Here is a 16243-nt window from a genome sequence, read left to right on the forward strand (position 1 = left end):
AAGCCATTACTTTCCCAGGAAGAGGTGGGGGAGGGGTAAAACTCCTTTGATATTTTAGTCCTGCTCCTGTGTAGCTTGATAGCTTGCAGAAAGGCCCTTATTACTGATATTCTTTTATATTGAGACTCTCGGTCTTTTATATCCCCAGAACATAGCTTGGCAATAAAAAGTGATTGTATGGGGTGGTCGGACCCTGACTCCAGGTTTTCTTATACAAACCCTAAGACTCTAGGTCGTTAAAGGTCTCATTCTTAAGCGACAACAGTGAGGCAGGTGACAGAGCTGCTTTGTTTTGTTTTTAAAGCCTGGGAAAACCGGGCTACAACTGCATTTTGCCGCCGTTGGCAAACGGGGTGAATGTGTAATGAGCAGTTCTAGGGTCTGGAAAGTCGGGCATCCCATGCAGGCCGGGTCACGCCTGCGCAATTCTCCCACCCCGCCGCTCCGGGGGAGCCGGGGCCCCGCCAGACAGGCCCGCGGCAGTCACCACTGCTCCTGTCCAGTTAGACAAGCTCTCAGGACCACATTTCATCACGTGCTTTCCCCCTTCACCTCGAATCTCCTCCATCAACTCTCACCGACCAACCACCTCCAACGCCGAACGCGCGCTCCGGAGCATGCGCTTCCGAGACACCGCCACACGGCGTCTGCTCGACGTCTCTGCGCAGGCGCCAAGGTGGCCAAGCTGTGCGTCCCTTCACCTGGCGGGTTTCAATTAGTTCTCTCGTCTTATTCTCTTTCGGAATGGGGTGAAAGGCTGTTTCTACTAAATTTTACTTTGTTCCCTTTCTCTTTCTCGTCTCCTTTGCATGTTCTGATATTTATTTCCACATATATCTTTCTTGTTCCCTTAGTCTTTGTTTGCTAGATTGTAAACTATGTGAAAGTAGTTTGGTTTTTGTTTACTGCTGTGTCCTGGTGGCAAGTAGATATTCAGGGAATGAATGCAGAGTATTCCTTTTTTTGTTTGTTTTTTCGAGACAGGGTTTCTCTGTGTAGCCCTGGCTGTCCTGGAACTCACTCTGTAGACTAGGCTGGCCTTGAACTCAGAAATCTGCCTGCCTCTGCCTCCCAAATCCCGGAATTAAAGGCGTGCGCCACCACTGACCCGCAAGAGCATTCTTAAAAATTAAAGCTTTACGAAGCTGGGAAAGGCTGAGAAGCCTCTCTCTCTTTCTCTCTTATTTTGTTTTTGTTTTTCTTTCAAGACATTTCTCTGTGTAACCGCCCTGGAACTCATTTTATAGACCAGGCTGGCCTGAAACTCACGGAAATCCTGCCTCTGCCTCTGCCTCCCAAACGCTGGGATTAAAGGTGTGCCCCCACTCCCTCCCCACGTCTGCCCAGCCCAACTCTCTTAATTTGCAAATCAGGACATCAGGGTCCCTCCTTCCCTTCCTTCCTCTCTTCCTCCCTCTCTCTCTCTCCCCACCCCCATACCACCACGGCTTTTTCCTGAAAGAGCACAGTGAGACTATTTTGAGAAGTATTAGGCAATCCTCAGTTTTTTTCTTCTGTTACATTCAAACCTCCTCCCAGAAACTTTTTTAAAAAGATGTATGTATTTCAATTGTATGGGGTTTTGTCTGCTTGTACTTCTGCACACCAGAAGAGGGCATCGGATCCCTTGGTCTTAGAGCCATAGACTGTGTGACCACCATGTGGGTGTTGGGAGTTGAACTCAGGACTTCTGGAAAAGCTGCCAGTGCTCTTAACTGCTGAGCCATCTCCACAGGGAGGACATCCCTCCTCCCTTTAAAGGAACTTACGACAAATTTTTAAATGAGTATATGTTTAATTACTAACCAAACCAAATCAGACTTGTGGAGCCAATGAAGCAAACTTCTGATTATTGTTCAGCTTGCCAGGGCTTCATGACAAAAGGCCACAGGCTGGGTGGCTTAAGTAGCCGGGATTTTTGTTTGTTTTGTTTTCTTTCCAGTTCTGGGACAAGCTGGAGTTTAGGCCAGGATTCCTTCTTGGGTGTGGCTGTCTGTCTTCACATGGTCTTTGGTGCATACACTCTTATGAATCAGCAGTCCAATGGGATTGGTCCTTGGGTTAGAATAGTTTAGGTTTACAAATGAGGAGGGGGGCAATCCAGGCTATAACTACTTTATCTGAATTTCTAACCCGTGGAAAAGGAGTGACAGTAGATGTTCCAAAGGATTGAAAACCAAAAGTAATTAGTGCAGTGCGCCATGTGAACACGGAACACCCAACCTGGTGGCATTTGCTCTTACTACACATGAAGTCTCCCGTGTAAACAATTTAAAGAAATGACAAAGTTACTTCTCTTTCAGACCTCGTTAAACTACCCCAAAATTTTCCTCTCACAATAACAAATTAATCATGTTGCCCAAAGTTCACTAAGGATTAAAAGGGGGAAAAAAAAAAGCAATGAAAGCATAAGGTTCTAATGTGTTTTTATTGGTTAGAATTATACACATTTGTATTTCATCACACTTGTAATACTTGGTAACTTTTCCAACATGCAAACAAAATAACTTACTAACAAATTCTAATAGTGAGCACTGAATAGTTCTATTTTTTTTATCTTAGCGATAAAAAAAAGGAGTGAGATTATTTTGAAAAAAATTAAGATTTGTGTCATTATTTTACAATTTGGAAGTCTGAATAATCCAAGTTTGCGATGACTTTCTCATTGTTGAAGTTTGCTCTGTCAATGTGCGACTTGGGACTTCCTCTGGTCTCCAGCCACTCCTGCATGAAGCGCACCTTGGAGACGGGGCCCTGCAGTTGCCCTTGCACGGTGCCCCGGTCGGTGTTCTGAACCCAGCCCACCAAACCTAGCTTTTTACCCTCAGCCTAAGGGAAGAAAAGAGAGAAAGAAAGGTGCGGTGAGACTGCACGGAACAAAGGGAGACAGAATCGGGCCAGCATCCTGGCCTGGAATCAAACCACCGGAACTAATTTGACACTGTCCAGAAAAATCAAAACAGACACCAAAGGGGATCTCATGGCTGATTTTTAGCCACTTGATTCTACACCCCCCCCCCTTTTAAAAATTCTACAAAACTCAGCATTTGACTTCTTTAGCATTTTTCATTGCTTAGGAATTGTGGTTAAGCACTAGAGTGAGCCCCCAAAAGATGCCTTCAGAATGATTTCCTAGTGCTTACAGCTTGTCCATATTTTTTTTTTCTTTGAAACAGTCTCATCATGTAGCCTTGGCTGGCTTGGATAGAACTATCATGTAGACCAGGTTAGCCCTGATCTCCCAGCCATCGCCCTGCCTCTGCCTTAGAAGTGTGCAGCATCAGGCCTAGCCAAATAAAGTGAGGTGGGGAAGACCCTGAGTTTTAGATTGGTTTCGAAGCCCTGGGGATTCACCTAGGGCCTCACACATGGTCCCGAGGCAGGCAAACACTCTCGCTCTAAACTATACCCGCAACCCTCATTTTTTCTTCTCCTAATTAGCAGTCTAGTGGGTGTATTAAACAGAAAAAGCTTCAAGTTACTTGACCCTCCCCTTTGCCTTTAGCAAGGACCACACCTAAACAAATCCAGATGAAGGGATCCATTGTATCTTTAAAGATCATTACACAGTATTTCACAATTTCCTGGGCAACACAAGCATTGTTTTTACTGTGGGGGAACTCTAACCCAACGTGTTTACACTGCGCCCAAAGCCCACTTTCTGTCACACTTATAAGAAGGGATGCAGCTGGGGAGCCTCTCAACACTCAGGGTTCAGGAGGCTCCACAGCTATCAGGTTTCCACTCGCCTTCCTTGTCAGATCATGGGCCTGCCGGTGGACGACCCGCGCTGCTCTAAGAGACCAGATTGGCAGCCTGGAGAAACCAGGCCAGGTCCCTGCTGCAGCTCTCTCTGGACCAAGAGCTAAGAAGCCGTGCTGTGTGTACAGCCTCACAACTCATAGCCCCTAATATACGGCCCTATCCAGTACCTGGCTCCTCAATGCTCTTTATCCTGTAGGCTATCCTAAGCTAAATCACTAAAAATAACTTACTGACAAACTCTAATATTCAAAGGACATAAGAGTCAGATATTTCCCTGTTTGGGGGATTTCACTGAAGGCTCCACTCTTGTGGGCATTCCTCCTACCCCTGTCATGACTGTGGTGCCTGTTTCTCTTTTTTTCAAAAAAAAAAAAAAGTATTTTTACCATTGTGTTGATTTGGATATGCTTGGCCCAAGGGAGTGGCACTATTAGGCGTGGCCTTGTTAGAGTAGGTGTGGCCAAGTTGGAGGAAGTATGTCACTGTGGAGGTGGGCTGTGAGCTCAATCTCTGCCCATTTTGAGACACAGTAGTCTCCTACTGCCTTTGAATGAAAATGTAGATCTCTCAGCTCCTTCTCCAGCACTGTCTGCCTGCACACTGCCATGCTTCCTGTCATGATGATAATGGACTGAATCTCTGAAACTGTAAGCCAGCCCCAATGAAATGTTTGCCTTATAAGAGTTGTCTTGGGCCGGGCAGTGGTGGCTCATACCTGTAATCCCAGCACTTGGGAGGCCGAGGCAGGCAGATTTCTGAGTTCGAGGCCAGCCTGGTCTACAGAGTGAGTTCCAGGACAGCCAGGGCTACACAGAGAAACCCTGTCTCAATAAATAAAGAAATAAATAAAGAAATAAAGAAATAAATAAATAAGAGTTGTCTTGGTCATTGTGTCTGTTCAGAGCAATGAAACTCTAAGACAACTGTGTATATACAGAGGGGGTGTGGTATGTGACTGTGTGAGTGCTGGTACCCATGGAGTCCAGAAGAGGGCAGTGGCAGGTGTCCTGGAGCCAGAATTAGAGTTGATTATGAACCATATGTGTTCTGGGACCTAAACTCGGATCCTCTGGAAGAACAGTATGGGCGGCCCCTAAGTTAACTTTCTTAATGATGCTCCTCCTTTTTAATTACAGTTACACTTATAGGGGTGGGGCACGCATACCATAGCAAAAGTATGGAGGTCAGAGGACTGCTTGCAGAGGTCCATTTGTTCCTTCCGCCATGTGTGTCCTGGGGAGTGAGCTCAGTCCACCAGTCTTTACCCACTGAGCCACCTTCCCATTCTTCTCCAAGTTTTAAATGAAAGCCTTTAAGCCCTGCCATGTTGCCTGATCTGATGAATTAATGCTCTCCTACCTCAAGGCCTGCCCGCAGAACCCATGGTCACAAAGTTCTCCCAATAAAGCTCGTCTCTGAAGGAGAATCTCACGCCAGCCACCTTTCCGAACCTTCTCCTAGCATTTCATTTCTCTCATCTAATAAGTAACCACAGTGTCTTTAAAGTTGAACATGTGGGGGCCAGAGAGATGGCTCAGTGGTTAAGAACACTGGTTGTTCTTCCAGAGGACCTGGGTTCAATTCACAGTATCCACATGACAGCTCACAACCATTTGTAACTCCAGCTCCAGGGGACCTGACACCTCCATACACACATACAGGCAGGCAAAATACCAATAAAAATTAAAAATTAGTTAATTAAAAGCAATCAAGTTGCCCATGCTTATGAAGAGCAACTGCTGTGTGGCTTTTTTCATCCCTAGTGTTCATTATTAAATTGTGGCAGAAGTGAGCATTCAGGAAAGACCGTGATGTACTGGAGTTAGTTTTATCGCTATATAAACTATAATTAGGATATTATATCATTGTTGATCTGCAATAGAAGCGGTTAGATTGCAAAAGTGTATGGGGGCTAACATGATTGCATGTGCAGGTGCCAGCATAGCCGGGCAAATGTGGGAAATTGCTCGGGTGTGCCAAGGAAAGCATTATGTACAGAAAAAAAAAAATGTTTTAAGGAGGAACTGGATGGGGCATCCATCCAAGCAGTTATAGTCAAAGCAGACGTGTTTGTATAACGAACAAAAATATTCCCATCAAAGGGATGGGATACTAAGACATGGAGAAAAGCAGGATCTACCTAGTGTGTGTTGAGTGCCGGAGGAAAGGCATAAGACAGAGAGAGCACATTCTGAGTTAGACGTCCCATCCAGCCGGCTGTGTGACTGTACCCTTGTGCTTCACCGTAAGCTGGTGGAGCTGTCAACCTCCAGCTATGAAATTACCACTGATGGGGAGCAGCTATCAGCATAACGGTGCAGTTCTGAGCAGGAGGTTCTATCAGTCAAATAAATCTCTGATTTGAAATGTGATTGACCTGGATTCCTGTTCACAGGACACTCCAAATTTTGACCCCTTGGAGGATGGGAATTTCCAACAGGCTTTATCTGGATGCTAAATTCTACTCTTGTTTTTAAAAGATATCGTAATACTGCTTGCTGATTCACATTCAGATGTGAATATCCAAGTGCTGGAGAACTCTGTCCTCTGGGCTTAGAAGCGGAGCAGTTGTGATTACTGGAGAAGCCCCTCATATTCGACCCAATAGCATTCCATCCATCCCGGGAGAGGAGGACCACAAAGCAGTTCCTAGGGGGCTCTCAGCACAGCTCACTAGCCGGCATAAACGGCGACTGCACTCTAACCCTCCCTGACACTATATACCATGTTAAGGATGGGGGTAGGAAGGAACTACATGCTGTTGCTGCCTATAAGTTGTTCATGTTTGATCAAAATTAAAACTCACTAGTTTACCAAGCTACCCTTGCGTGGAATCATTTGTTTGGTCAGTCTAGCTAGGGTGAACAGACATTTATTCATGTCTCCCCAGGAAAAATTAACAAAACAATGAAGCAGGTGGAATTCCAATAGGCTTCTCTGAAAGGAAATTCCTATATGTTAACACCATATCATAAACCAGTTTCCATGGCCAACAAGGTGGCACAGCAGGAAGAGCTACTTGCCACCAAGCCTGGTGACCTGAGTTAGATCCCCAGGACACACAGTGGAAAGAGAGAAGTGACTCCCACAAATTGTCATCTGACATCTACATGCTTGAGCGCACACATACACACATACACACACACACACACACACAAATCCAATGAAAACATTTCTGCTTATACAGTCCCCCAATATGTATGTATGCATGTGTGTATGTGTGTGTATATATAAATATAAATACACACACACACACACACATATATATACATATAATTTTTTATATAAATGTCTCATTTCAATTGTTTCTTTTGAGGTCAGGTCTCACTATTGTACCCAGGCTGGTCTTGAGTTCATTTTAGTGCCCATACCCCCTCCCCCCTCCAGCCTTCGAGAATGTGCACCACCGTGCCAAACCTTCTAAGAATGATTTAAGAAATCTAATCACCAGTTCTAGTTTTTAACCTAAAAAGCAAGTCTCTCAAATGGATAACTAGAACTCTACTTTAGTATGTTAGGGATAGCCCGGCTGGCAGAAGAACTTACATGGGGCCTGATGGCCTGAGTAGGTATGAGTCCCCCAGTCTGTGGAAAGGGATAACTGACCAGGAGAGAAGGTACAGTGGACGAAAATGTGTGCACGGCCTGCTGGGTGGCTGAGAGAACAGAGGCTGCGCTGCTCAGGCCTCTGGAGTCTGGCTCTCTAAGGAATGCATGGCTATCCAGGAAAGCCATGGCCCAGGATCTATGGAGAGGCATCTGGCAGAGCCTGCATACTTTTTTTGTTTCCTGTCTCCAAATGCCAAACAAACAAATATGCAACCCCTGCTCCCCAAAAAAACTACCCAAAGCTTAAGTGATTAAAACATGAAAAACCTAAGGGAAGAAACATAGGTGTGGCTCTTCAGGACCTTAAATCACTAAAAGGACAAATCACAAAACTACAAGTACAGTTCCCATATCCCCTCAAAAAAGAAAAAAAGCAAAATTGGGAGTTCAAAAGTAAATCCTTGCCGGGCGTGGTGGTGATGCCTATAATCCCGCTGGGCATGGTGGTAATGTCTGTGTGTAATCCCAGTATTTGGGAGGAACACCAAGAGTTCGAAGCCAGCCTGGGCTATGCAGTGAGACTTTCTCAAACAAGCAAAATGAAAACTTTTGGTGCCTGAAAGAACCCTATCAAGAAAAAGGAACTCTCCAAAATGGAAGGCACGTCGGCATCATTGGACATTGGCTGAGAGACTGGTGTCCAGGCAGAGGCTGCAGAGATGCTCAGGGGTGAGGAACACTTTTTCTTACAGAAGACCCGGGTTCATCCTGGAACCCACAATAAGTGGCTCACAGTTGCCTGGAACCCCAGCTCCAGGGGATCTTTACCCTTTCCTGGCCTCTGGAGGCTCGCACACATACTCTGCCGTAGACGCCCGCAGTCACTCACACAGATGTATACATAAAGGCACGTTTTTAGAAAGAGAACTAGTGCTGAACATGGTAGCATACATCTTTTTTTTTTTTTTTTTTTTTTGGTTTTTCGAGACAGGGTTTCTCTGTATAGTCCTGGCTGTCCTGGAACTCACTTTGTAGACCAGGCTGGCCTCGAACTCAGAAATCCGCCTGCCTCTGCCTCCCAAGTGCTGGGATTAAAGGCGTGCGCCACCACGCCCGGCTGGTAGCATACATCTTTAAACCCAGCAGTCAGGAGAGAGAGAGAGAGAGAGAGAGAGAGAGAGAGAGAGAGAGAGAGAGAGAGAGAGAGATGTGGATAGCTCTTAGGTCCCAGGTCAGCCTGGGCTAAGACCTTATCTCAAACTCAAAAAAGAAATGGTAAGAGACAGACAGAGGCTTAGTATCTGGAGTAGATAAAAAGGTGTCAATACACACACACACAAAAGAAATCTCAATTTACCGGACAAGGATTTGAATAGAAAGATCTCCAAATATGTATCTTTTACATGACAATAAACACATAAAGATGATCATTATTCATTAGGTAAAGGCAAATCAAAGGTAGGGAAGAACGGACTCCCGTAGTAACTGGTCCTCAGACTTCGACACGCGTATGCATACATGGGTATGCAGGATCCTGGCCACCAGGGGCTGGTGGAGGGGAAGACAGGAGCTGGTGGGTAGAGCTTCAGCCTTTTGAGATAAAGAAGGAAGTGTATGTGTGTGGGGTTGGTTCTTCAACTGTTCCTTGGTGATAAGACAAGGATGTATGAAGGTACTTAAGGTTACTGAATTGTGTGTTTTCAAATGGTGAAACTAGTAAGGTTTTCAGTGCATAGTTTCTACCATGATTTAAGAAAAACGTGCTACTCCAGATAATTTGGAATGTTATCTCCCAAAGGGGATGATAGCTAATAACAGTTCTCTTTCTGTTATTTATTTGTACTTTACTTCTACGGTGACTGAAGAACATGACTTGTATGACTTGAGGTGTTTTAAATACTTTATACCTGAACTAAAACAGTGAAACTCCTCAAGGAGATACACTCTGTCACATCCATCAGGATGGCGATAGTAAGCAGAAAGGCAACAACTCTGCTGAAGGGAAATTGAGATCGCCCTTGTGCATTGGAGAGATTAGCGATGGGGATACAGAGGTAGAGGATGCCAAGTTTGCTGTTAGCTGGTACAGTGCAGCTTGCTTAGCATGCCAATGTCCCTGAGTCCCATGATGGGAAGAAAAAAACAAAACAAAACAAAACCGAGGTGTTGAAAGGAAGTTGGAGGAATAAACTTGTAGGTATGATGGGCAATTATGTAAGTTACTCTGTGATCGGCCTACCTAACGCCACCTCTCTATCTTGATGGCAGCTTTTTATAGAGGCGGCTTAGCTTAGTGCCAGTACAACAGGGTGCGCTAGCTGTACTCTCCGTCAGGATAGTGTCCAGGTGCTCCCTTCCCACTCTCCCAGTTCCCATTGGTCAGAACCAGGCCTCCTGTCCATCACTTAGTGATGCGCCCCGACACTTAAGCCACATACCTGAGTGTACTTGCGGAAAAACACCCCTTGAACCTTTCCAAAAATTTCGTAATCCACTGAGACCAAGGTGTTCCCTTCTGCCATGCTCAAACCTGTCAGAGACAGCAAGGTGAGATATCGTCCTAAGAAAGGGCTGCACCCGTCCTCTAACACCATGGGGGCCTCTCCGGAACCTCAGAGTCCCGGAACTGCAAGGAGTAAGTGGATGTAAACGCAAGCCCCTGGTCGGGGGAGCCTTCGCTTGCTCATCCCGCTGCCCTTGCAGCCCTGAAGCCGCCATCCATCCTATCCCCATGCGGCCCGAAATCCCCTCCACTGACACTTGGATGATCCAAGCGGGGGACGCTCGAGTTTCCGGGGCTTCCTCAGGAGCAGCTGAACAGCCCCAACACCTTCAGATCAACCGCCCGCGCCGTGTTAACCGCCGCTTCCGGAAGTTTAGAGCTCGGCTTCTCTAACGCTGCCCTGCACGCCCATCACATCGATTTAACCAATCAAAGATGGCTCCTTGTCCAAAAACCCGCCCAAGGGTGGGGCTTCAGGACAAGTGGGTCACGTTTTGGAGAGATCCTGGGATTGATTTTTTTAAGCGGAGAGTCCGGTTTTGAATACAATGACCAACCTGTACCACACTTCTGCCACTAAGTGTACCCTTCTTGTCATTTCCTCGTGGGTAAAGAAAGGCATAGACAAAACACTTAATATGTCCACTCACCCTACTGGGTGCCTAGGGCTGTTAGCACAGTCAGTGACTAATAGAATCTGGCCTGCCCCCCCCCCCTTTTTTTTATCCGTCTTTCGGTTCTCCTCCAATTCTGGGACATGCATAATTTGGACTTGGTAGCAAGAGACAATAAATGCACACGACATCACGGTGAAGTCATTCTATCTGGAGTTTTGGAAGCTGCTATCCAGAGTCTACCTTAGTAAGATTATGCTTAAAATTGATAGATAAATAAATAAATAATAATACACAGGCAAATTATTCATGGCTCAGGAATCTCAATAGAATCAATAAATCTGAGCAAAATAACCAAATTGCATGCATTTGCTTTTAGAGAAAGAGAATTACTAAGGGGTTTTTAGATGAGGACTGCTAAAATGAGATTTGATTTGTATGCATTGGAATTCAGCTACCCTTAGGATCAAGAATGTGTATGAAGCAAATTGTGTGTGGCGTTTATTGTCCCTTCTTGGACTGCTTGTTTGTATCATATCATTTCCTAACACCGGGCCCCATGTGGTAATATGTCAGGCTGGCAGACTTGGCAAGGTGAGATAGTTAGCGGTGGTAGCTATGGAAATCTATCATTACACCAGTTCCTCCTGTAACAAAGTCAGAAAGCCTCCCTGCTGGGAGGAGGAGGAGCAGTACTGAATGGTGTCCTTGGCAATATTTGAAAACAACACTAAACATTGTGTTTGACTGATGCAATTTCTCTAAAATTCAATTAAAGTGAGTTTCCCTATAGATTCCAGACCCACTGAGTAGTGTAATGGATGGAACACCATATGGTGTACAAGATGGATGATATAATCGTTGCCCTCAAAGAGTTCTTTATCGTAGCTGTGCATGCACAGAACGGACAAGATCATGTGCAACGTGGTAATTCATTTCACTCACTCTGAGAGCTCACCACAAACCAGCCCAGCATTATAACAGAAACAGAACATGTTAGGAAGAAGCAGAGAGATTAATTCTGACGGGAAGGGCTGAGAAAGAGCTCATGGAGGAGACAGTATCCTTCCAAAGTTACAGAATCCAACCAGAATGTAATGGAGCCAGGATTTAGTTTCAGGCAGCCAGTCCAAAGTCCACTCCTAAAAATACCTTCACTCGCCAGTTTTGGGTGAGGTAGCACCAATAGGCAAAAAGGCAAAAATAGCTGGGATGAAACCAGCTATTTGGGGCTCTCAAACACCATCTGCACATTAGGATCTTAGGGGAACCTTTTGAATATATGCCCACATTTTATTCCTAAGATACTGCTTCCCGTTCACAACTATGGCTGAGACCTGCTGAGGTTGACCCCATTTATTAAGGGGAGGCAGAACTGTAGCGATATCCTCCACCTATTGTGGGAAATAGAAAATGGGGAAGTGATGGATGGCAGTTCCTCAAGAAGTCAGTAGGGAAGAGAAGGATTTAGTAAGTAGCTGTTGAGGGTTGATCTGGTGTCATGTCTTATAATGCTTAATACTGGCCCCCAAGGTCTGATGGTCCCCAGGGATGAAGAGATCCTCATGGTCACCAAGTGATGCTGTGTAACCTCGGACTTAATTTAAAACGATTGGTTGAATACAGATGCCTTCAGCTTATAGCCAGGCAGAAGAGAGGTGGGCGGAGCTTCAGTTGCCAGGCTTGAGGTCTGAAGGAGGAGAGCAGGAGGAGGAGAGAGGTGAAGAGGAGAAGACAATGGGGTGGGTGAATCTTGAGAGCATGGCCATGAGGACTGGTTAGTTGAAGTAAGAATGGCACAGGAGGAACAGGACAAGTTATAACTCAGGGTTATTGACAGGGAAGTAGACAAAATAACTTTGAGGATTGATATCTGCCCAGCTCTAGTGTTTTTTAAGGTTAGTTATAAATATAAATGTTTTGTGTCTTTTATTTGGGAATTGAATCAAAGGTGGGATAGAAATCCCAATTAATATTAACTACAACAGTTAGCTCAACTTAATTATTTGACAATGTATACTTGTATCAAAACATCACACTTCACAATGACATATACATTCACACTTCATATGATATATACATACATATGCGTATGTGATTTTGTGTATCTTCTTGTTCACGTATGTATGTGGACACACATGGAGGCCAGAGGACAACCTGGAGTGTCATTCTCCAGGTACAACCCATTTTTCCTTCCTACAGGCTCCCTTACTGTCCTGGAACTCGCTGAGTAGGCTGGGCCGACTGGCCAGGGAACCCAGGGAGTGAGTCACCTATCCTTCACTATCAGAAGTGGGATTAGAAATCTGTAAAAATACCACCAAACTGGGCTTTCTTTTTTTTTTTTTTAATTTTTCGATACAGGGTTTCTCTGTATAGCCCTAGCTGTCCTGAAACTCACTTTGTAGACCAGGCTGGACTCGAACTCAGAAATCCGCCTGCCTCTGCCTCCCAAGTGCTGGGATTAAAGGCATGTGCCACCACGCCCAGCTTCAAACTGAGCTTTTTAAAATGTGGATTGTGATGACTGATTCAGGTCTTCATGTTTGCACAACATGAGCTAGTTCCGTAGCCCCAATATATACAAGTTTTAAAAGACACATTTTGAAAACTTGTGTTTTATTCTTGAACAGCAGCTATGCTAATCTCAGTATCAATTCCGTTCTAGTATATGTGTTACCAAAGTACTATCTATACTTTTTTATTTGTGATCTCTCTCCCTCACCTGCTTCTTCCCCTCCCCCCACCGTGTGTGTGTGTGTGTGTGTGTGTGTGTGTGAGTGTGTGTGTGTGAGAGTGTGAGTGTGAGAGTGTGTGTATTCGAGTGTGTGTGTGTGTGAGAGAGTGTGTGTGTATGTGAGTGTGTGTATGTGAGTGTGTGTGAGTGTGAGTGTGTGTGTAGTGTGTGTGTTGTTGTTGTTACTGCTTGATAATGGAATCTAGGCCCTTGTGCATTCTAAGTATACATTTTACCACTGATTTATTTTTTATGTATTTGAATACATTGTCACTGTCTTCAGACACACCAGAAGAGGGCATGGGATCCCATTACAGATGGTTGTCAGCCACCATGTGGTTGCTGGGAACTGAACTCAGAACTCCTGGAAGAGCAGTCAGTGCTCTTAACCACTGAGCCATCTCTCCAGACCCCCACTGTCGTTCTAACACTGATTGATAAGCCTAGGTCCTGCTAATCAACGAAGCTGAGAAAGAAGGTTTAGAATCAACATCTGAACAACAGCAAGAATTAGGGAGCAGATGCTGATGGTGAGGAGGGTAAAGCCACTCCAACGATTAACACAGGCAGAACAAGAGAGGATACCACTTATTATGAGAAAAATGGCAGATGTAGACTCAGTAGCATTTGTAGGTCGTTTGGAAGAGATGGCAAAGGAAGGAACTTTGAGGGTGAGAGGGCATGAACCAGGAAAACAGCAGACAGAGAATGGGGAGCTGATCAATGTCTATTACACTGAATCTGGGGCTCCTACGGAACCTCATGAGAAGGTGCCAGGCGGATAGTTGGAGAGACACTATTGCTAAGCAGGGCATATTTTAGACACGCGTGAACCCCCAAATTTCAGATCTAATAGAAATCATAAGGAAGAGATTACCTAGAACTGCATAGACATCAAAAATAGGAGCACTCAAGGGAATGTCTAAACTTAGAAGGCCAGGAAGGGAATAAGTATGTTCCAATATACTTATTGCATAAACACCAGAAGATATGCCAGAAACCTTAAATAGATGGAACAGGACTGAGAAAAAGAAACCAAGAGGACACAGGAGTAGTGAGAACTGAGTGTCTTGAGGGAGTGGATGATCAATATTGCTGAGTGAATAGGCTCCAGAAATAGAAGCTCGCCTGAGAAGGACTCTATTAGCTGTGTAAATGAGAGGGAGAGAGAGAGAGAGAGAGAGAACAAAACCAGATCACAGGGGCCGGAACAAAGAGGAAAGATAAGGGAAAGGTGTGCAAGTATGTAGATTTTGCAGTCAGCTGAGGTGTGTTGCACGTGCTGCACACCTCTAATTCCAGCTCTTTGGAGGCAGAGGCAAGAGAATTGCTTTGAGTTCAAGACTAGCCTGGAGTAAGTAGAGAGCTCCAGACCAACCACAAAACAAACACAAACAAAGAAGCCAACCAAAGCAAAATAAAGGAGGGGGAGGGGGGAGAGGAGAGGGAGAAGGAGAGAAAGAAAAAGAACTTGAGGTGTCCTGTTAGGTAGCTCTCAATTGTCATGACTTCAGGTCTAGGGGTTCCATTGCCATCTTCTGGCCTTTCCAGGCACTGCACACACAAGGCATATATTCACATAGACCTCGGTCGGAGTTTTTTTCTCTCTCTCTCTCTCTCTCTCTCTCTCTCTCTCTCTCTCTCTCTCTCTCTCTTTCTTGTGTGTGTGTGTGTGTGTGTGTGTGTGTGTGTGTGTGTGTGTGAGAGAGAGAGAGAGAGAGAGAGAGAGAGAGAGAGAGAGAGAGAGGGAGGAAAGGCCCATATACCTATACCCAGCCTGGGAGAATCTGAGACAAGAGGATTAAGTAGGCAGGAGGACTAACCATGGACTAAATAGGGAAAACAAACAGCAAACAAAACAAAACAGAAGAGACTCCAGTGGGATCCTAACATAGAGACAGACCCAGGGATGGGAAGGGGAACTTTTCTTGCATGAGGAAGTTATGTATACTTGAAAACTAGAGATTCAGGGGGAGAGTACGAAAACGAGTTAAAAAGGATGCATGGGAAAAACCATAGAAGCTGACTGAGGCAGGGTCTACGGGTCCTAGTCAGTGGGAACCGACTGCAATGTGGAGAAGGCCGAAGAGCCAACTGGGAATGAAAAGAATGACTGACAATCTGTCCTAGAGAGCCCACCAAGGAATTTTTTTGTAGCACATAAAAGCTGACATCTGATCTGTTGTATTAACGAGACTGCTGTCTACTTTATTTCCCACATGCTCGAATCTTCTGTGTAGTTACAAGAAGAACGGAGCTATCTGTTCCAAACAGTTTATCCAAATGAACTGAAGCACGGAGAAGACAAATAAACTCTCTTCTGTTGTCAAAAAGTTACAGAGGATCATTTAATGTTGAAATCAAGTTATGTTCATTACTGTTGATCTGGTTGTTAACTTTATTATTGTTACTTTTGGCTGAGTCATTCCTGGGCCCTAAGTAGTAACGGTCACGTGAGAGTGAAACATTATGATAGCAAAATGATTAGATTGGCCATAGAAACTGCCCTGGGACTATAACACGTAGTGAAATAATAGTAAAGCTAATATAATAGCAAGCGCCAAAGCACTGCGAGGGAAGACAGCCAGAGCATTTAGCCTGGAGCTCTTACGTAGCCCTACCTGGGGCCTGAGCGCAGCAGCCGAGCGCACTCAGAAGGGTGATCAGCAGTCCCACTCCCGCTAGCTGGACAGACCTCCGAATCCTGGGGCGGGATGACTCCGCAGCCCATCTAGGGGCTCCACCCTTCTCCAGACAAGGGCACACCCTAAGGTCTGGGAGCTTCATTCTCGGAGAAATCCAAGTTCTTCTTTGATGTAGCCCCAGAAAAACCTCTCCAACCCCTCCCCAAGGGAATCGCTGATCTGCGCTGCGGAGTTGGCTGCACCTGGCGTCAAGTGACCCGACTGCACCCCTACTCCACCTCCCTTCCCTCCTCCCTCCCCCCCCCTCCCCGCACCCCCTCCACCCCCTCCCTCCCTCCACCCCCTCCCTCCCTCCACCCCAAATCTGCCCCGGCGGCTTTTGGATTGCTTGTGGACTGCGCCTGCGCACATCTGGTGCTAAAAGTTCTCA

At 45.5% G+C, this 16243-nt stretch overlaps 2 protein-coding genes across 10 annotated transcripts in view; both read right to left on the reverse strand.

The window, feature by feature from the left end:
- Window positions 1-661, reverse strand: part of Mlh3 (mutL homolog 3) — a 36010-nt gene extending 35349 nt beyond the window's left edge. For 6 of the 7 annotated variants that reach the window (XR_015045246.1, XR_015045247.1, XM_021179401.3 and 3 more), the window contains exon 1: window positions 553-654. The gene's annotated coding sequence lies outside the window, so the exon portion shown is untranslated. Of the gene's footprint in view, window positions 1-552 lie in introns of all 7 variants that reach the window. The other variant, XM_085830558.1, reaches the window with a different exon arrangement.
- Window positions 662-2409: 1748 nt separating this feature from the next.
- On the reverse strand, window positions 2410-16058 carry Acyp1 (acylphosphatase 1). 3 transcript variants are annotated; one of them, XM_021179082.3, is made up of 3 exons: window positions 15790-16051; window positions 9753-9844; window positions 2410-2829 (listed from the first exon to the last, which is right to left on the reverse strand). In XM_021179082.3, exons 1-3 carry the CDS (start codon window positions 15953-15955, stop codon window positions 2614-2616), a joined length of 474 nt encoding a protein of 157 aa, XP_021034741.1. In that variant the 5' UTR covers window positions 15956-16051; the 3' UTR covers window positions 2410-2613. The 3 variants fall into 3 exon arrangements, with proteins under 3 accessions (XP_021034741.1, XP_021034742.1, XP_029340817.1); XM_021179083.3 differs by lacking the exon at window positions 15790-16051 and adding an exon at window positions 10073-10205; XM_029484957.2 differs by lacking the exon at window positions 2410-2829 and adding an exon at window positions 8682-8904 and having other exon boundaries at window positions 15790-16058.
- Between the last annotated feature and the right edge of the window lie 185 nt (window positions 16059-16243).

Source organism: Mus caroli, unplaced genomic scaffold, assembly GCF_978045245.1.
Source record: "Mus caroli unplaced genomic scaffold, Mus_caroli_1 scaffold_14, whole genome shotgun sequence".
Lineage (NCBI taxonomy): Eukaryota > Metazoa > Chordata > Mammalia > Rodentia > Muridae > Mus > Mus caroli.